At 36.5% G+C, this 21211-nt stretch overlaps 2 protein-coding genes and 1 non-coding gene across 3 annotated transcripts; 2 read left to right on the top strand and 1 right to left on the bottom strand.

Annotated features, from left to right (window-relative positions):
* The first annotated feature begins 3282 nt into the window (after window positions 1-3282).
* On the top strand, window positions 3283-6866 carry OR4K14 (olfactory receptor family 4 subfamily K member 14). The gene has a single exon (XM_009005637.5). The coding sequence runs from the start codon at window positions 5020-5022 to the stop codon at window positions 5959-5961; it is 942 nt and encodes a 313-aa protein (XP_009003885.3). The 5' UTR covers window positions 3283-5019; the 3' UTR covers window positions 5962-6866.
* Window positions 6867-10658: 3792 nt separating this feature from the next.
* Window positions 10659-21121, top strand: LOC103795707 (olfactory receptor 4S2-like). The gene is made up of 2 exons (XM_009005869.6): window positions 10659-10692; window positions 15769-21121. Exons 1-2 carry the CDS (start codon window positions 10659-10661, stop codon window positions 16740-16742), a joined length of 1008 nt encoding a protein of 335 aa, XP_009004117.1. The 3' UTR covers window positions 16743-21121.
* Window positions 19617-19717, bottom strand: LOC118145431 (small nucleolar RNA U13). The gene has a single exon (XR_004730546.1). It is a non-coding gene; the product is annotated as a small nucleolar RNA U13 (small nucleolar RNA).
* Window positions 21122-21211: the final 90 nt, after the last annotated feature.

The raw sequence follows: 21211 nt of genomic DNA, 5'->3' as shown, positions 1-21211 counted from the left end.
GTATATTTTTGGAAAGGCTAATACTGATTGTTCCTTTCTATGTGTAATGCTTCTTTCAGGAGCTCTTGTAAAGTAGGCCTGGTGATGATGAAATCTCTGAGTACTTGCTTGTTCACAAAAGATTTTATTTTTCCTTCACTTGTGAAGCTTAGTTTGGCTGGATATGAGATTCTGGGTTGAAAGTTCTTTTCTTTAAGGATGTTGAGTATTGGCCCCCACTCTCTTCTGGCTTGTAGGGTTTCTGTTGAGAGATCTGCTGTAAGTCTGATAGGCTTCCCTTTGTGGGTAACCCGACCTTTCTCCCTGGCTGCCCTTAGCATTTTCTGTTTCATTTCAACCCTGGTGAATCTGACGATTATGTGCCTTTGGGTTGCTCTTCTTGAGGAATATCTTTGTGGTGTTCTCTGTATTACCTGGAATTGAATATTGTCCTGCCTTGCTAGGTTGGGAAAGTTTTTCTGGATAATATCCTGAAGAGCATTTTCCAGCTTGGATTCATTCTCTTTGTTGCATTCAGGTACACCTATCAAACATAGATTAGGTCTTTTCACATAGTCCCATATTTCTTGGATACTTTGCTCATTCCTTTTTATCCTTTTTACTCTATTCTTGTCTTCTCATTTTATTTCATTAAGTTGGTCTTCGACCTCTGATATCCTTTCTTCTGCTTGATCAATTCGGCTGTTAAAACTACTGCATACTTTATGAAGTTCTCGTGTTGTATTTTTCAACTCTGTTAATTCACTTTTATTCCTCTCTATATTACCCATTCTTGTTAGCATTTCATCAAACCTTCTTTCAAAGTTCTTAGTTTCTTTGCATTGGGTTAGAACAAGTTCCTTCAACTCCCAGAAGTTTCTTATCATCCACCTTCTGAAGCCTACTTCTGTTAATGGAACACAGTCTTTCTCCATCAGGCCTTGTTCCATTGCTGATGAGGAACTGTGATACCCTGTAGAGGGAGAGGCGTTCTGATTTTGAGTATTCTCAGCCTTTTTAGGCTGGTTTCTTCCCTTCATTATACATTTATCCATCTGTCATCTTTGTAATCACTGAGTTTTTAATTAGGTTTCTGAGTGGACGTCCCATTTATTGATTCCCAGCTCCAGAATCTGAGCAACCCACTGTGCCAGCTAAAACAGCGGTGTTAAGATTGATGGTGCTTTTCTGCCCAGGAATCTCCAGTCTGGCCCGGAGCTCCAAACATTGGCCAAAAGGGGAACCAGTCCCGTTTATTCTGCACCAATAACTGCCGCGCTGGCCACCAGAGTTGCACTGGCGACCCGTGGGGCTCCTCCACTGGGAATCTCCTGGTGCGTGAGCAACAAAAATTTATCTGAAAGTGTGGCGTCCTCTTGTTCTCTGCGCTTTCACTGGGAGCTACAATCCCGAGCTGCTAGCCATCAGCCATCTTGGATCTCTATTCTGATATGTTTATGTTTATTCTATTCAAAGCTCCCCTTCTCTCCTTGCTCCTCTGGCTGTGATGCTATTTTTATGTTTACTGTTGTCCTCTTTTTCTCTATATACCCTGGTATTGATTATTTTTAAATTTAAGAGATCATTTGAGTTTCATTATTTTAAGCTGACTCTTAGAAACATTCACAGAACAATGGCATTCCTATAGCATCAAGAATTCTAAGGCTAGTGGTATCTTAGAAGATTTGGATAAGATAGGACCTTCAGTTACAATTCCAAAGTTTCTTTTTGCTAAAATCTTCTTTACTTTTCACAGGTGCAATATAGAATGCAGTGTTTCAAACAAGGCCAAAGAAGGTTTAGAGCAGAAAGATTGTTCCTTTCTCAATAGAGAATTCCCCTGTAGGTACCATGCTCAACTAATGGTATCCACTTCTTTGTTTTCAGAAAAAATGTAAAAATGTATCAAATACCTCTAAAATAAATTAATGTGGAATTGAAACTACAGCTAGCAAATCATTTTCTGTTGTTGAGATGGTCAGATTTTTTCCTCTAATAATGCTTTTAGTTCCACACAGACCAAATAAATGCAGACAAACATAATAGCAAAATATAGTATGCTATATGCTTAAAAACACACACATGCCCAAGTTCCTGGAGAAAAACTTTCCTCCTTTGCTTCATATTTTTCTCATAAACATCTCTGGTTCCCTGTTTAGAAGACAAGAGACTAGCTGTTCAGCTGTATACAAATAGCCTGTGATTATTTAAGGAGCTTAAGTTTGTCCTCTTCCCTGCAAGCAGGGCCCTTCCATAAAGACTTTCATTTTGCATTAAGCATTTTCAATTTCTTTGGCTCATTTGCGTACTTAAAAATACTTTTATTAATTTTTCTACATTCTTAGTTTATTCTTAGGATATGAAACATGAAGTGCTTGGTAGGGCTTGATCTTACTGATAACGGGACAATGGAGTATTTTTGAATGTGGCTTTCTAAGCCCTGCAGGGCTTTGACAAGGGAAATTATTCTGTGATTGGGGGTAGTTTTGGAGTGTAGACATTTTTTCATGTTGATGGGTATAGTGTTCTTTTCATTCTTTACAGAACAGTCCCAGGTCTAGTTTCTTACTGTGATCAGATTTCAGAAACACACAAACTGGGAGATGACTCTACCAAACGTGGAAATGTTGTTAAACCTAAAGGAAAGCTTTCTATATTGTTTAGTATTACATTTTATATTGTCTAAAGATTGCCAATTTATTGTCATTAAAAAAGTTCCAGGAATAATCAGAATCCAGCCTTTACCTTGATTAAAACTCAAATAATGAACATTCAGGGCTGCCTATTTTTGTCTTATGTAATTGTAAAGATTTTGATACCATAATTAATAAAAATCTTATCAGAGTAATCACCTAGGAACTGTCCAAAGTATTTATAGTACTGAAATTCCCTAATATTAAATCTTTGAACAAGTAGGTCATAAACTCAGTCTTATAAATGGTTTGTAGTAATTTAGGTTATACTATATTTTACATATTCTTCTTATTTAATCTTATTTAATTTTAATATTATCTGTTTTAATACAATCTTTTCTTTCTCAACATATGTTTGGTCGAAATAACAAGTGTACCATACACCCTTGGTATACTATGCCATTAGGAAATAATCACATTGTTTCTCAGTCATATTGTGAGACTAAATTATAACAGTGAGTTAGATTATGTGTTTCCATTGTTTTCTGGTTTCTACAAACCTTTATTTAATTTTGAAAAATAACTTTGGTTTCTCTTTCTCAGACTTTTCCAGTTTTCCTAAGAATATGTTTAAAATTAGATTCATAATTTTAATGAGACTTGACCTCTATTAATTAGACATTTTAGGTAACTGAAAAGAGCATCCAAATGATGTTTTCTTATGAAAATTTATAATCTTTGATGTATCAAAAAAAGATTGGAAAATTTTCATTATAGCAGAGCTCAAGTAGGGCTGTACATATAACAGCAAATGTTTCCCTAAATTGTATTTCTTGCTTTGTTTTATTTTCTAGTTGATTCTAGAAAGTGAGGTGCTTCCTTCTATTAATTATAAGATTATAGATTTAGATGCACTGTGAACCTGGCTATATAAGCAGATGAAGAGGATGGTCACAAACATGGTGTGATAGAGGCATCAAAAGGTGACTTGAACCCCAAATATCTTTCTCACTGGCTTATCTTGGAATAATGTCCTAGAGAAAGTTTTGTTTTGTCATTAAGCATTTTAATTTTTAAAATTTAAGTACTTCTCTGCATTGTCTATGTGAATATCTGATACCTAGTATGAATTATTTTATTGAATAATGTTCCCTGAATGACTTGATAGAACCAGGTACAACATGGATTACATAACTTGGGACACAAAATAAAATCTTTTCTTCATATTTTGCCAATAGCAGGTTCTAGATAAAAAATACTATAGACAGAAAGCCATCTACTAATTTTTAACTACTCCAGTGGGAGAAATGTATCAGTGTTCTCTGATTTTCTGTTTGTAATACAAGGTACTGTCCCCAAACACTGGGATGAGTGTGAGTGTAGAGCAGGGGAAAATGGATCTAACAATATCTTAGCAAATCCTTTATTTTCTTATGTACCTATGGTTGTTGAAAGGTCCAGAAGCAATACAATTCTGGTTTCTCTTATAATTCTTTCTTATGAAAGGGTCATGGTGGGCTTTTGCGCATGTTTCCATGATATGGGTCATGACCCTTGGTCTCTTTTTTGGTGATTAGTATCTTTTAATCATTGTCCTACTCATCCTGAGTCTGATGCTACCCTAAATCTTAAAGATTGAGACTATTTCTTCTTACCTCATCTTTACAAATTTTCCAATCTCTGTGACCTGGGAAGTAAGGAAAAAATATGAGCTCTTTTTCAATCCTTTCTAAATGATTTGTTTCCTAATATATTTATTAATAACTATTAACCTTTGTAAAATATAGCAAGTTTTTGTTTACAAAACATTCTTCCTTTGATTTGATAAATTACTGAGCTTATGCTATGCGGTAAGTATTGTGTTGTAGATACAAAGATGAGTAAGGTATTTCCTCATCTTGAGATACCTAGTTGTTTTTTTAATGGTGCTCATAGGCATTACATTTGATTCTCAAAGCAATCTTGGGAGATATTATTAATCTGTATTAGATTTAATACAGAGAAGTTTATTTCTTTGCCTGAGAGTGCTCCATTGGTAATGGTGGAGGTAGGCATTGGATCTAGATACTTCATTCCAGAACTTTTGTCCTTAGAGGATATTGTTCTGTATATTAAAAGAAATGGAAAGATTAGCATGCTCTTATCACCTCATGTCCAGACATTGTTTTCCTTCTAGTTTATTATGAATGCAATTTAAAAGTATTACAGGAATAAAGAGTTGGAAGAAATAGTTCCTTGTTTTATCAATATAAGAGTGTACTGCCTATACTACCCCCTAGAACTTGCTTAAATAATTTTTATGTTATTTATATATTATATATGTATATAATTTATATATGTCTATCTTAAGTCTCTCTTGATCTGATTTAATTCTTTTTTATCTAGGTCACTTGATATTCTTGGTTTGATGGAAAAAGAACAAGATTCTAATGTGACAGAATTTGTTCTTCTGGGCCTATCCTCTTCTCGGGAGCTGCAGCTATTTCTTTTCTTACTATTTTTGTTTTTTTACATTGCTATTCTACTGGGAAACCTCTTGATAGTGGTAACAGTGCAAGCCAATTCTCACCTGCTCCAGTCTCCTATGTATTATTTTTTATGTCATCTCTCTTTCATTGACTTAAGCCTGAGCTGGGTTACTGTGCCAAAGATGTTAGGGGATTTCCTACAGCAGAGCAAGACCATCTCTTTTTCAGGATGCCTGGCCCAGATCTACTTCCTCCACTTTCTAGGAGGCAGTGAGATGTTTCTGCTGACAGTTATGGCCTATGACAGGTATGTTGCCATCTGTAACCCTTTGCACTACGTTAGAGTCATGAACTCCCAGCTGTGCCTTCGGTTGGTTCTTGTCTGCTGGTGTGGGGGCTTTATCCACTCTATCATGCAGGTCATACTAGTCATCCAGCTGCCTTTCTGTGGCCCCAATGAACTGGACAACTTCTACTGTGATGTCCCACAGGTCATCAAGCTGGCCTGCATGGACACCTATGTGGTAGAGGTGCTGATGACAGCCAACAGTGGTCTGCTGTCTCTCGTCTGCTTCTTGGTCTTACTATTCTCTTATGCTATCATCCTGATCACCCTGAGAACACACTTTTGCCAGGGCCAGAACAAGGTCCTGTCTACCTGTGCCTCCCACCTGACAGTGGTCAGCCTGATCTTTGTGCCATGTGTATTCATCTATTTGAGACCTTTCTGCAGCTTCGCTGTGGATAAGATATTCTCCGTATTTTACACAGTGATCACACCTATGTTGAACCCCCTCATCTACACACTTAGAAATGCTGATATGAAGATAGCTATGAAGAAGCTGAGAATAAAACCATGTGGCATTTTGTTGCCTTGTTAAAGAATGAGCAGAAAAGGTGATTTGAAAAGCATACTCTTTCTTGGAACACTCTTAACTCATCTTATACATGTTTAAAAACCACACTGGCGACTTTGGTATAAAAGAGAAGACAGCATAAAGATTACAATGGATCACTCTTGATTATGGTTTAAAAGCATAGGTGGCACTCTAGAAAGCCACTTATGTCTTTTGACTATGAGGAGAACTCAGGAACTCAGGAGAATTTACTGTCCACAAATGATAACAAGGGAGTGCTAGGGTTAGAAGACACCTTGAAAGATCAGCTTTATGTCTTTAAGTACCCTTTATTTCTTCAATTTGTTTCACTTTTTAATTCTATTAAAATGAAAGAAAAAATTATATCTCTTTTTGTGTTCCATTCCACCAGGGTTTAATGATTCCTAGTGTTAGGATGTTCCTTCTGGTGTCTCATCAGATCCTCTTCTGAAGTAGTATGAATTTATTTGTTCTGTTACAAACCAAGCTGGGAAACAGTAACAACCACCCTGTGTACTAGTATTTACCTAGGAACTGTGTTCCATAATGTCCCAAATCTTAGAAATGTAGTCAAGCATCACTATAATAAACATATGCTCTTAACAAAGTTTATTGTGAGAGAAAGAAAGTCCTCAAGCCTGTAACCCTAGCACTTTGGGAGGCTGAGGCAGGTGGATCACGAGGTCCAGAGATCGAGACCATCCTGGTCAACATGGTGAAACCCTGTCTCTACTAAAAATACAAAAAATTAGCTGGGCACGGTGGTGCGTGCCTGTAATCCCAGCTACTCGGGAGGCTGAGGCAGGAGAATTGCTTGAACCCGGGAGGCAGAGGTTGCGGTGAGCCGAGATCGTGCCATTGCACTCCAGCCTAGGTAACAAGAGTGAAACTCCATCTCAAAAAAAAAAAAAAAAAAAAAAAAAAAGAAAGTCCAGGAGTGCTGGGGTGATGGAAACTGTTAGTATTTTATTGTATAGCTTCCCAAGAAGAGGTATCGAGTTTCACGTAGAGTTTATCTTTAAATGGAATTACAGTAGGGGCTAGTAGAGAAGCTGAATCTTTGACTGAACATAATGTTTAAGAGTTTTAAGCTCTAGAGGAAAGGAGGAAGAAACTGGACTGTGGTCGAAAGCACTAGTTCTTGGGATGTTCACATTTATTACCTTTGAGTCTCAAACATGTATTGAGGAACAGATAATATTACCTAACTTCATTTTTGAGAATGAACTCAGAGTTAAGTGACTTGCCCACAACCACTTAGAAAAAAAATAATCAATCAAGAAAGGTAATAATTACATAATTAATATTTTATTTCTCCTCAGGAAGAGTATTTATCCCAATTATACAGATTGATTGCTTTGCTCCGTTCTGTTCTGTCCCTTCCCCTCCCCCTCCCCTCCTCCCCTCCTGTCCTCCCCTCCCCTCCTCTCCTCCCTTCCCGTCTCTCTCCTCCCCGCTTCTCCTCTCCTCTCCTCCCCCCTTCTCCCCTCCCCTCCTCCCCTCCTCCCCTCTCCTCCCTTCCTCTCCTCCCTTCCCCTCCCTCCCCTCCTTCCCTCCCTCCCTCCCTCCCTCCCTCCCTCCCTCCCTCCCTCCCTCCCTCCCTTCCTTCCTTCCTTCCTTCCTTCCTTCCTTCCTTCCTTCCTTCTGACAGAGTCTCATTCTTGTCTCCCAGGCTGGAGTACACTGGTGTGATCCCGGCTCACTGCAACCTCCGTCTTCCAGGTTCAAGTGGTCCTCCTGCCTGAGCCACCCAAGTAGCTAGGATTACATGTGCCCACCACCATGCCCACTAATTTTTATATTTTTAGTAGAGATGGCACTTCTCCATGTTGGCCAGACTTGTCTTGAACCAGTCTGAACTGGTCTTGACCACAGGTGATCTTCCTGCCTTGGCTTCCAAAAGTGCTGGGATTACAGGCATGAACTACTGTGCCAGGCCAGATTACTTAATTTCTATAATACCTGTATAGGAGCTTCGGAGCTGTAAGATTCCTAAAAAGGTTAACTTAAAACATTTACATTTAAGGTTATCTATCTCTGACATAGGATCCTTGCAACATTTCATGTTTTTATTTTTATTTGTTTTTATTTTGTTTTATTTATTTTTATTTTTGTGTTGGTAGTTAATGACTTTATATTTAAGAGGCCATATGTATGTATGTATGTATGTATATATATATTGCTACAGAAGGACTCCACAAAGGCTAGGAACTAGGCTGCTATTTGGGGGACTCTTAAATAGTATGAGTAAGGGTGAGAATGGCATATCTCACCTGATGGTACATGATGGTACATCATGTTCTCCTCTTTTGCATCACTCTACTCAGCATTTTCAGAGTCCTTTGCACATGATGAATATCCTGAGGAGCAGTATGATATTCTGAAGATAGCAGTATGATATTCCTGAAGTGCAGGAAACTGCTGGGGGTAGTGTGTGAGTTAACAGAAAGATTTGAGTGGTTCTGTGGATTACTAGGCATGTTTCGAGGACATAGAGCTCCAGCCTTTCTCTTAGTATAAGCTGGCTACAACATCCCCTTTTTCTGATGTTCCTCTGTAATAGCAAACTTTAGAGTCTTGGCAAATCATTTTAAATGTCCTGTTGATAACTGAAATTGGTAGCATCATTTTAAGAAAAGCAAGAGCTTTTTGTATTCCCCTTTGCATTTTCAAGTCTCTCTTTGTTTAACCAATTATATATATTAAAATTCTTTTTATTAATAAATGATACAATTTCTGTTTCTTGAGACTGCACATGATTGATATTATCTAGGTGCCTGGTCTTCCAGAGTTTCCTGTTCAGATACCATGAACTCACTTTCACAGCTTGCCTGAGCCTCTTCTCTGTCTTCCTAAGAGTGAACCATGCTGTGTATGCACCCCTAGACTGCAGAGATGGTTGAGGGGCCCTGTGTGTAAAGTGTGTGGACAAAGCCTACACATTCTGGCAGCAGAGTCCACATTCATATATGAGAGACTTCATATGGTGGGGTTTGGAACTGGAGAAGAGGTGGACTGAAGGTCTGAGGGTCAAAGGCCTGCTCTGTTCATGCTGACATGTTCTGGTGCAGAAATTCAGGGTGCCTGAGGATTTTAGATTGGAAACTGGCCTTCCAGTAATTATGAGGCTATAAGATTTTTTATTTACATTTGTTAGCTTGATGTATAGGTTTTAGACATACGTTACATGGGCTTCATTTGTACTCTTGCCCTGGGCCCCATAGATATTTGGGATGGCTCTTCCCAACAAACATGAAAAACGTGCTCATCATCACTAATCAGAGAAGTGTGTACCAAAACCACAATGACAGACCATCTTGTGCCAGTCAGAATGGCTATTACTAAAAAGTCAAAAATGTTTAATATAACAGAATATAATTATACATCATGCTATTTTCTGTATTGTTGTATTACTATGGTACATTTGTCAAAGGAATAAACCAATATTGATGCATTATTATTAACTACACTGGACCTTTTATTCAGATTTCATTAGTTCTTCCTTAATGAAATGGCTTACTCATGTCTATTTTTTAATTTATCATGGCAGTTAATTTATTGTCCTTAAGTTCTTTATGTTCCCAAAAAGCTTTTTGTAATTATTCTGTAAGTAAATACTTGAAAATACTTGTTGAGCTTCCATTACTTAGAGGAAATTCTGAAATCTATAACATAATTACAGTGCAGTTCTAGTTTTTATCTCTTTAAGTGAGCATTTGACTCTCCCCACTCTGCCCATATCTGTGCATCGTTTCTTATTTATTTATTTGTCATGTAAAACTTGTATATATTTGTCATGTACAACAGGATGTTTTGAAATAAATATGTCTACATAGTAAAATGGCTCAATTGAGTCAATTAATATATACATCCTAGCCCTACCAGTCTCTTCCCCTTATTTAATCAAATCTGTACTTTCTTGTTTGCATGTTCTATCCTACCTCAGATTCTGGTAGAAATATTATCATGAAATTCTGTAGGGGTATAGAGTCTGCATGGGGATAAGAAAATGTAGGATAATAACTAAGACTTTTCATACTACAGCACCATTCTACACCTTAGGCCTTTTCTAATAGAAAAATTTTTCTGAGATCAATTATCAATCCTCATTTCAATTTGTGGTCAGGCCTGTTCCACTGTTTGAACCTCTGAACTATGTGCAGTTTCCTCAAACTTCTATGCCTCTGAACATGCTGCTGCTTTTGCTTGAATTATTGACGTGCTTTTCATCTTCAATACTCTAATTAAAAGTCTTGTTTTTGGCCAGCTTTCAATATGGTTTTACAAGAAGTTATTTAGCAGAGAATACACTTGTACTTTCTCTGCCTAATTATATTCTCCTGCTGCTTACCCAATCACTTGTCCATCAACTTCCTAAGGGCTTTGATGATGCATAAATATTGCTGAGAGTTTCTTCTCCTTGGCAGCCAGGAATGTAGACATTTTTTGCATACTAAGATGAGAAGCTATGGCATGGGTGTAACCTCATAAAACATACCTTTTTTGAGGGAGAGAGAGAAAGAAGAGAAAAAGAAAACAAACTCAAGGTTTCTTTTTAGGTTATAGAAGAGGAAATGTGGCACGCACATGAGAGAAGCATCATTATATAAATCTCAGTCTTTTAGTGTGCATATCTGGGTATTGATCACATTTTTATTTCAGAGGCTTTTCTGATCCAAGATCTTGGATTGTTCAAATCCATGTGGTGGGACCACACTCAAGAAAACGGCCAGGGTAAGCTTTCCATCTAGAGCGATGCCTTAAACCACGAGTGAAAGAGGCAAGGTTAATTTTCTTTGATTCAAATTATATTCAAAGATAAATTCTTTACTTCTGTAAATTCTTCACCCACTTTACAATATCTGTTCTAGTAATTAAATAATTTAGGAAATAGTGTATTACAATTTAAAGTGTGTATCAATATAATTTCAATTGGAATTTAGTCCTAGGTTTACCAGGTTTACCACCAGCAGTAAACTTAGATAATTTAGTTCCCTCTCTGTACCTTATTTGTTTCCGAATGGTTAAATGAGTGGGATAAAGTAAAATGATCTCTAAAAATCCTTTATGCATAGGTAAGTATAGGACTTAACATAAATTATGCTTCAGTCTAAGATGATTTAGGGAGGTCATTTAAAACTGCTGCTCTAAAATAAATGGTTTTATGTTGGGAATTGGGTTGCATTCCTCTTTTTATATTCACAGTGCAGTACCAGACACAGATGTGTTTAGTAAATATTTATTAAGTGAAAGTGTAAATTAATATTGGTACTTATGAAATATAAATCAAATAGATGATACCGTAAGCAATCCATACATTGTGCTATGCTAACTCATTTGCAGATTTTTTCAATATTTTTCCTTATCTTTTAGCTCTACAAAGATTGGTAAATTGTTTCCTCAACTGGGACCAGTTAGGAGAACAGGATAGGATTAATATGTAATAAAATCATGTCAGGTGACAAGAGATATAAAAACATGCACAAGTGTCATGATGTCTCTATGAAGGATATTGAAGTCAAGGACACCGTTACAGAAAAAGTTTTCCATGACATAGAGCTTGCTGTTAGGAAAGAGATCCAGAATAGTGTATAGCTGCCCTTTGTAATCCCTCATGAGAGGAACTAAGATAATATCTTTCTCAGAAGATACCAAGAGTTGCATTCTTTGAAATGGTTCTATTGGAAATAATTTATATAGGCTCATGCAGTTAAATAAAGGAGGAAACTTTTTTCTTTAGCTACACAAATCCTATTTTAACTAATGCATATTCTTTAGCATTGTCTTAGATCAAGTTTAACCTAAGAACCCAGGTAGACCAGTAGAAACAGTCCATCCCATGGAGGCTCTTGTTCATAGAGTTCAGATGTCTGACTCTTCCTGAAATTCCACCAAAAAATGATGAAGAGTTTGTCTGGCAAGTTGTTTATTGCTTTTTTTTTCTTTATCTAATTTGAGTCTTACCATGGGTAGCATTATCTCACAGGGGAGATTAGTAGATGTTAGAAAAATTATGTTAATGTTACACAGTCTGAAGAGGCAGAGCTGTGAGTTGTTCTATCTTTAAGTCTTGTGCTGTTTCTCCAAGCAAAGTTAGCAAAAAGATCCTGGGTCCTAGATTGATCTTTGATGAACTCCTGAGGAGGATCATAGATAAAGTAGAGTTGTCACCACTCATGGTGAATAGAGCAGCTACCCAAATATCTTTGGGCATTATGCTTGAACTTTTAAATACATCTAGGCAAGGATATCAAATGTACTCTGTTGCTGCTCCAGTCAGAAGAATATATTTGAGAGGGTAGGTGTGAGCAGTAGATACACAGTCTAAGATTTGGACAAGCATAAAGCATGCATGTAGGTGAGAATCAGGAGATGAATATAGTAAAGAGGTTCATGTTCTAAGATGACTCCTATCTGGGCTTCTGTCTCTTCTCATCAGCATGTTCTCTGGTAGCTAACATGGATAATGATAATGCTATATTTGCTTAGAGTATGTTATGCACATAAGTGTTTTATATGTAATATATATTTACTATGTGTAACACTCTATATAAGTGTACTATTCTTACCCACATTTTACATCTGAGAAAACTGAGGCAAAGGAAAGTGAAGTAAGTTGCCTAAAGTCGTACAGTTAGCAAGCGGTGAAGCCAAAAATTTGAACCTAGCTGGGCTCCAGGAATCTTCTTTTTCACAACTTCTCTCACATACCTTCCATTGAGCTACTCTCCTCCTGTGGTTGTGATCTTTATGGTACCCCAATTAATTCAAGATTAATTGCTAACTTTTAAGTGTAGCCTACATGATTCTATAATCTAGGCTTGTCTTCTTTTCAGCCTCATCTCCTGACACTACCCTATGTGGGTTCTGTGCTGAATCATATTAAACCTGTTGGCACTTCCCAGAGAGGATGGTGTAATTATTTATACCTTTACCTTTGTATATTTTATTTGTTAGGCTTGGAAAGTCCTTCCTGCCCTGTCTACTCTTTTGTGCCGACATCCTGCAATCTTCATCATCATCAGGTTAACTCTAACTCATCTATCAGAGTTCTACTCAGTGACAGCCTTTGAAAAGGAAATCCTATCTCTCCTGGGTCTCCTTCCTGAGCCCTTTCACAAGAACTGTGATAATTTACATGCGGACCTCCTCCACTTGATTGGCAACACTTGCCAAATCAAATAATGACTGAATTAATGATCGGTATCATATCACTTGTTAGTATATCCCCACTGTAAACTTAATTTGAGAAAAGCTGGTCACAGACTCTATGCCTTGATGATCTTACCAGTTGTAGATATAGTCTTTGTCTCTAAGTAGTGTATATACTTAAAAAAAACTTTCCGTTATTAGAAGAAAACGAGTCTTTTGATTATTGTAGAAGGTTTAAGGCTTTCAAATGAGAAAGATATTTGGTAGCTTTGATGCCATCAGACCCAGGGTATGCATAGTAGTTAAGAAAATAAATCTTGAAGTCCCATTGCTTAGGTTCACATGTCAACTCTGCCAGTCACTAGCTCTATGACCTTGGGCAAGTTACTTTTTCTGTGCTTCAGTTTTCTCATTTCTGAACTGGGACTAATAGTGGCAGACTGCTTTGTAAGATCATTATGGGAGTTAAATGAGCTATAATATGTAAAACACCTAGAATCGAACTTGGCACATAGTAAGTACAATGTAAGTGTTTTTTATCTAAACATTCTTTCAACCCTCATGATTTTGCCAACTGCTGACTGAGCACAGTTTGGCTTTGCTGGTATAGAGCATAGACAACACAAAGATTTTAGGAATGTGAAACATATTCTCCGATCGAAGCACTTTGCATGATAAAAAAACAATTATTTAAATTCAGTTCTTTTTATGGTGGCAGGTGTCTGTAATCTCAGCTACTTGGGAGGCTGAGCCAGGAGAATCACTCAAACCCAGGAAGTGGAGGTTGCAGTGGGCCGAGATCACGGCATTTTACTCCAGCCTGGGCAACAGAGTGAGACTTTGTCTCAATAATAATAATAATAATATAATAAAATAATAAATTCAGTTCTTTTTATGAGAAACTTATCTGTCTATCGTCTACCTAGCTAATCTTTTTATCTACCTATCATTTACTTAGGGATATGTAAGTTACGCGTGTTCTGGAATAAGAATACCACAATTCAAATTCCAGACTTTTTGCTGAAAATTATTTTGGACAATTTGCCTCTTTACTCTTTAGTGCTCTGCTCTGTAAAATGGATATAATAAAAATTATGATATTGTTGTGAGGATGGAATGAAGTAACATATGCAAAGAGTTTAGCACATGATTCTGCACATGGTAAAATGCTCAGTAAATGTTAGGTACTATTTATGGTATTTCCTTCATGGAGATGAGCAGATAATATAGCTATTATCTCAGAAATAAAATTATATACGTTTTAATATTTTGTAGTAGTTACATTATATAGCTTTAATATAAATGCTAAATAGATCAAATTGCAAATTGTGCTTACTAGAGAGATTCCATTGCATAGATTCAAATTAAAAGGAAAACACCTCATAAATTAAAAACATGTTATATAGATTGTCTCATTTTAATTCTGAAACAGCATTGTGAGATAAAAAATTTTATCATTCATCTATAGATGAGAAAACTGGGATTCAGGGAAGATAAATAGATTTGCCCAAAGTTATAAGGCTGATAAGGGCACTCAAACTTATACCACTCAGCTTCTGGGCAGTGCTCTTTCTGCTATCCATGCAGAAAAGGGGTATTCTGAGTAAAGATGGAGAATAGCTAGTAATTTTCATATTTCAGAAAAGCCATTTTTATTTCAAGAAACTTTATATCTCAATGTCTAATAATCTCCTTTAATGTTTTTTTCTGATCATTTTTATCCAGTCTCTGTATGACATTAGCATTCCAATTATAGTTTATAAAATTGCTTCAGACACTTTTTTTTTTGAGATGGAGAACTATCATTTATAACATTATCTGTATGTAAAATTTCATTCCTAATTTTTACCTATGATTACAAGGACAGGGTTATCTGGGTTTTTTTCAAGGCAAAAGGATTGAGGGTGATAGGGACCTGCAAAGGGATTGAGGGTGACAAGGAACTCAGTAATTTTTAAACGTTTCAACTCTTTACAGCAACACAGAAAATAGTATTTCTCTGTGTAAGTTGTTTACTTCTTATGTATTCCTTATTGGCATGCAAAATGGAATTTTCACATGCAAGTCAAGGCTTATAATTCAAACTTCCTCAATGTTGATTTATAAGCACTAAAAATGACTTAATTTTTAATTGAATTGAGACTTTCAATCTAATTGAGAAATTGGAAACTGAGTCTTCCTCTCTATTAAATAAAATGTTACTTTTCTATAGCTGAGTAGTACATATTATATTTGAAGAATTCTGGAATTTTATACATCAGATCTTATACTCTAACTTCATGCATTTATTTAGAGCTTCAAAAAATTAATTAATTAAATGAAGTTTTCACCCAAAGCAATTTCTGACAAGAGAAGTTGGAGGTGGGGGAAAGAGAGCACTGATTAGGGAAAAATGTTGAATTCAATTGAAAAGTCTCAGATTCTGTAGGTTCTTGTATGAAAAAAGGAACTGTAAGACTAATTATAAAAGAAATTCAAATGTGAGTTAATAATGTGGAAATAAAGTTAATGACAAGAAAAATATTCATGAACTATGTTCAAGAAATATGAAGAACTTTCTCTACTATATTTAACATCACATAGGTTATTTTCATGAGACTCTTATTGTTAGGCTTTACCATGCTTACAATGGTTTATAACATGCGTTTATTTTTGCAGAGAATCAGAGCCACTCCACCACTGCCTGGGGCCCCATGAGAGTGGCCAACAATGTCACTGAGTTTATATTCCTGGGACTTTCCCAAGATTTTGGAATGCAATTGATGTTCTTTGCCTTATTTCTCCTCTTCTACATCGTGATCATGGTGGGAAATTTCCTCATTTTGCTTATGGTTTTTTCTGACCCCCGACTACACACACCCATGTATTTCTTCCTCAGTAACCTGTCTTTTGTGGACATTGCCTATTCCTCAGCCACAGCACCCAAGATGATTGCAGACTTTGTTTCTGAGAAAAAGACTATTTCCTACTGGGGCTGCATAACTCAGATGTTTACCTTCCACTTTTTTGGTTGTGCTGAAATTTTTATTTTGACTGTCATGGCTTTTGATCGTTATGCTGCTATCTGCCAACCCCTCCGTTATACCGCCATCATGAGTGCTAATGCTTGTACTGTGCTGGCATCACTGTCCTGGTTGGGGGCCCTGGGTCATTCCTTTGTTCAGACCCTCCTGACCTTCCAGCTGCCCTTCTGTAATGCTCAGATTATAGACCATTACTTTTGTGATGTCCACCCAGTCCTAAAACTTGCCTGTGCTGATACAACCCTGGTAAACATGTTGGTAGTTGCCAATAGTGGTCTCATCTCCCTGGGGTGTTTCCTTATTCTTTTGGCCTCCTACACAGTCATTCTGTTTAGTCTTCGAAAACAGTCTGCAGAGAGCCGACGCAAGGCTCTCTCTACCTGTGGATCTCATCTGATTGTAGTAACTTTCTTCTTTGTTCCATGTATCTTTATTTATCTCCGCACATCCACTACTTTCCCTTTGGATAAAGCTGTGTCTGTGTTCTATACCACCATCACCCCAATGCTGAACCCCCTCATCTATACGCTGAGGAATAAGGATGTAAAGAATGCCATGAGGCGTCTGTGGAATAGCAAGATCTCGTTGGAGGAAAAGCAGAAAGAATAGTTTGTCAGAATTGTAAAATCAGAGACTTAGTTGATACTTCAATGACCCCTAATTTATTAACAATGAAAAAAAAATACTTCCGAAAATGCAGCTTTTATATTTTGTCTAGCAGAAAATAATTTGAGACTATTTCAGACAGTCTAAACTTAAACCTTTCAGTGCTTGGTAAGATTTATCCTCTCTTCTAGAGTGAAAGGGTTAACACTCAATATCTCACTTAACCCGTTAGATTCCTTCTGCTCACATGAAATGCTCTTAAGCTACAATTCAGTAATTTAGAATGACGTTATAAGAGAAAGATATCCCGGATCATATCTTCTCACGAGATCATGTCTCTTCAAAACAGAAGTCTAATTTACTGGAAGCTGAACTCTTGTTCCCTCCTTCTTTTCTTCCTTTCCTAGTCTTTTCCAATAAATATTGTACTCTAGGAAAGGAAACAGATTTGCAAGGAGATAATTATAATACAATACAAAAATACCGACTTAGAAATATATACTTTCTATAATGAAAGGGGTTAGTATAAATCAACAAATTGCCCAAAGGATGGTTTTTGTACAGGAAAAAAAAAAATAGAACTTTACATATTTTGAGGTGCACAGCAATTTCTTTTTCTTTTTTCTTTTTTTTTTTGAGACGGAGTTTCTCTCTTGTTACCCAGGCTGGAGTGCAATGGCGCGATCTCCGCTCACCGCAACCTCTGCCTCCTGGGTTCAGGCAATTCTCCTGCCTTAGCCTCCTGAGTAGCTGGGATTACAGGCACACGCCACCATGCCCAGCTAATTTTTTGTATTTTTAGTAGAGACGGGGGTTTCACCATGTTGACCAGGATTGTCTCGATCTCTTGACCTCGTGATCCACCGCCTTGGCCTCCCAAAGTGCTGGGATTACAGGCTTGAGCGACTGCGCCCGGCCTAAAATGGTTTTTCTACTCCAGTCCTCTCATAACATGATTACCATTAACATTCTGATGATTAAAATTTTCTTATAGTTATTGTATTTTCTTATAGTTATTTTCATATTAATTTCCCTTTGCAAAGGATCATTCTATTCTTTTTTTAAACTCCTGAGTTTTTAAGATAAACAACAAATACACAAATTATATTTAAAATGATAGAATACATTAGGTTTCCTTTTCTCTCCTATGAGCAAAGTATTATAATAACAGTGACAATAACAGTAACAACAATTGCAGCAAGAAAAAAATGGTTTAGACCCATAGGAACAAAGAAATAGGGCAGGAGTTAGATGCAGACAAGAGATTTCAACAAAAGTTTGGAAAAGGTAAGACAAGAAAAGTAGTAACTGATTTGGTAGTATCGGGAAGGCTAAGTCTAGTAACCAACAGAGAGAAATACTGAAGAAAAGGCCAGAGATTTGCTTCCTGAATCCCTACAATGATTGGGATGCCAGGATACCAGGTCAGGGGGTTGTGAGGTTCAGGGCTGTTAATGAAGATTAAGAGAAAGGAACAGTCCAATCATCCATCCTCTCTTTCTGTTCCCAGATGCTAACAGTGGCATATGAGTCATAGACAGAATATTGGCACCAGCAGGAGGATCACAAGGTCAGGAGGATCACTGAGACCATCCTGGCTAACACAGTGAAACCCTGTCTCTACTAAAAGTACAAAAAATTAGCTGGGTGTGGTGGTGGGTGCCTGTAGTCCTAGCTACTCAGGAGGCTGAGGCAGGAGAGTTGCTTGAACCTGGAAGGCAGAGGTTAAAGTAAGCTGAGATGGTGACACTGCACTCCAGCCTGGGCAACAGAGCAAGACTTTGTCATTAAAAAAAATAAGAAAAGAAAGAAAGAAACAATGTTAAAGCCTTTGGAGATTACAAATGAAATGGCTACCTCTCTCCTGGAACCTTGACCAGAAGCCTACCAAGTAGTAAGCTGGCTTAAGAGATCAATCTTTTTGCCTTATGTAAATTAAAAATTTGCATTTTTAATGTAAAAAGAAAAGGAAAAAAGTAGGCCTTTAAAAAAAGTCGAAAGGAATCTGGTGGAATTATAGGTAATTCAGTGAAAAAAAAATTTTTTTAAACTATATCTTCTCCTCAATGAGATATATTTGTAATCTTTAAATAAGAATATGATGCACTGAAAAATAAAGAACAAATTATTTTTGGAAAGTAAATAAAATAAAAAAATAGTAAACAAAATTAAATTAATATGGGATTGCAAGAAAACAAGTAGTCAAAGAAGTCGTAAAAGTACAGTCTTTATGGAAGTAGGATTAAAAAAAGTCAAAGAAGTGGAGAAAAGGAAAGATAAAAGCAAGGAACATAAGGTATCAAGTTGGGGGAAACCATTTAACTGACATGTATTCCGAAAGGACAAGAAAACAGAGAGATGCATTAAAAAATAAATAAATTTCTTACAACAGATATGCTTAATTTTTTTTGATGTAAAAAATTTCCTGAATGCCCAGGACAAGATTAAAAAAAATATCAAGGCACATTTTTCTGAAATTTTACCACCTTAAAGATTGAAAATATTGTAGAATTATTAAGAAAATAAAACTACATAGATCACAAATGAGCAGAAATTCAAATGGCATGAGTATGCTTTGTAGCAAACTCATCCCTAGAATATAGTGGAAAAGTTCTTCAAACTGATTTTCAGCCTAGAATTCTATATAGAACAAATATATCAGTTAGGCAGATAGAATAAAGCATTTTTAGCCATGCAAAAATTTATAAAGTTTACTTTACAAGTATTCTTTTTTTTGAAAGTGTGGGATAATGTGTCCCACCAAAACAAGAGGAAGAAATGAGATCAAGAAATTAATATATGCAATGCAACGTGGCTAAACCCACTTTGTCTAAAAAAAAATCCTAATCTCTCTTCTTTTTCCTTTTTCTTTCTTCATGTGAGTCAGGTAATGTGCACATGTCATAAGATTTGAGGGAGGTACATCTCACACAGGAGTGTGAAATCTCAGTCATCACTCTTATGAACCACAAAGGGATCAAAAGGCACTTTTAAGATTATGGCTGTACAGTAGGCATAGGAGACAACAGAAATGGTTGAAAGCAGAGGATGAAAACCCCCAGCTTCATGAAACAGAAAGGAGAGGGTGGGAATTTATATTATCTAATACATTGGAGCGTCTTAGTTGTAAAGGTAGAGTCAATAGGATGAAACAAGTTAATACACTCAAGGAAGGATACACTTATAGAAAATTATATCATTTAGAGTTCCAACTTCCATAAAAGTTAATGACATACTCAATATAGGCTAATTTGAAAAAGATTTGTTTAACGAGATACTGTCTATGAGTTTATAGGTATAAAGTACCTTACAGGCTAGTGCTATAATCAGGGGTAAGAGGTGGCAGAATTGTTTACACCATTATGGCTGAAGGGACTGAGAGAGGGAGGAAATACAGAAGCCCCCACACACAAAAAAGAGATTTATGATAGTCATTTGAAAGGAGGATTGACATTCAGTGGGAGGTCAACCAGCATGTGGTCACATGGTCTAGCTTATTCTCCTTCATTCCCCTTTTCCAGTTTTATTGAGGTATAATTGACAAATAAGAATTGTACATATTTAAGTGTGCAACTTGATAGTTTGAAATATGTGTATACTGTGAAATGATTCTCCCATTTAAAATAATTAGCATATCAATTACCTCACAGGGTTACCTTTTTGTGTGTGTGGTGAGAACCCTTAAGATCTATCTTAGGACATTTCAGTTGTCCAATCCAGTATTACGTTGTAATATAGACACCATGTTGTGCATTAACTCTTCAGAACTCATTCATTTTGCATAACTGAAACTTTGTAACCTTTAATTGATATCTCCTCATTTCTCCCTTTCCTTTCTACCCCTGGCAACCACCATTCTACTTTCAGTTTTTTAGTTTCCACATGTGAGTGAGATCATGCTTGTCCTTCTGTATCTTGCTTTTTAAAGTGTGAATAATATTCCAATTTGCATGTGTATATATATATATATATATACACACACACACATATATGCTACAATTTTTCAGGCTTTATTGAGGTATGATTTACAAATAAAAATTACATATATTTAGGGTATTTGCATATTTATGAAATGATTACCACAACCAAGCTAATTAACATATTCATATATTACATGATTACCATTTGCATATGTGTGTATGTGCATTATGTGTTAATACTTGAGGTCTACTTTCTTAACAAATTCGAAGCTACTGTACTTTCACTCTCCAGTACTTACTCATCTTGCAGCTAAAGGTTTGTGCCCTTTGACCAACATCTGTCAAAATACCAACTGGTTGTTGTTTTATTTCTATATCTACATAAATTTTTCAGTTTTCTTCCTATTGGTGATTTTATTTTCATACCACATTGGTCAGAAAATATACTTAATATGACTTCGATCTTCTGAAATTTGTTAAGACTTGTTTGTGGCTTAGCATGCAATCTGTTCTGGAGAATAATCTGTGTGAGCTTGAGAAGGATGTGTGTTC

Source organism: Callithrix jacchus, chromosome 8 (assembly GCF_049354715.1).
Source record: "Callithrix jacchus isolate 240 chromosome 8, calJac240_pri, whole genome shotgun sequence".
In the NCBI taxonomy this organism is placed as follows: Eukaryota; Metazoa; Chordata; class Mammalia; order Primates; family Cebidae; genus Callithrix; species Callithrix jacchus.
Note: the sequence above shows the minus strand (reverse complement) of the source record. Positions and strands in the feature narration are given on the sequence as shown.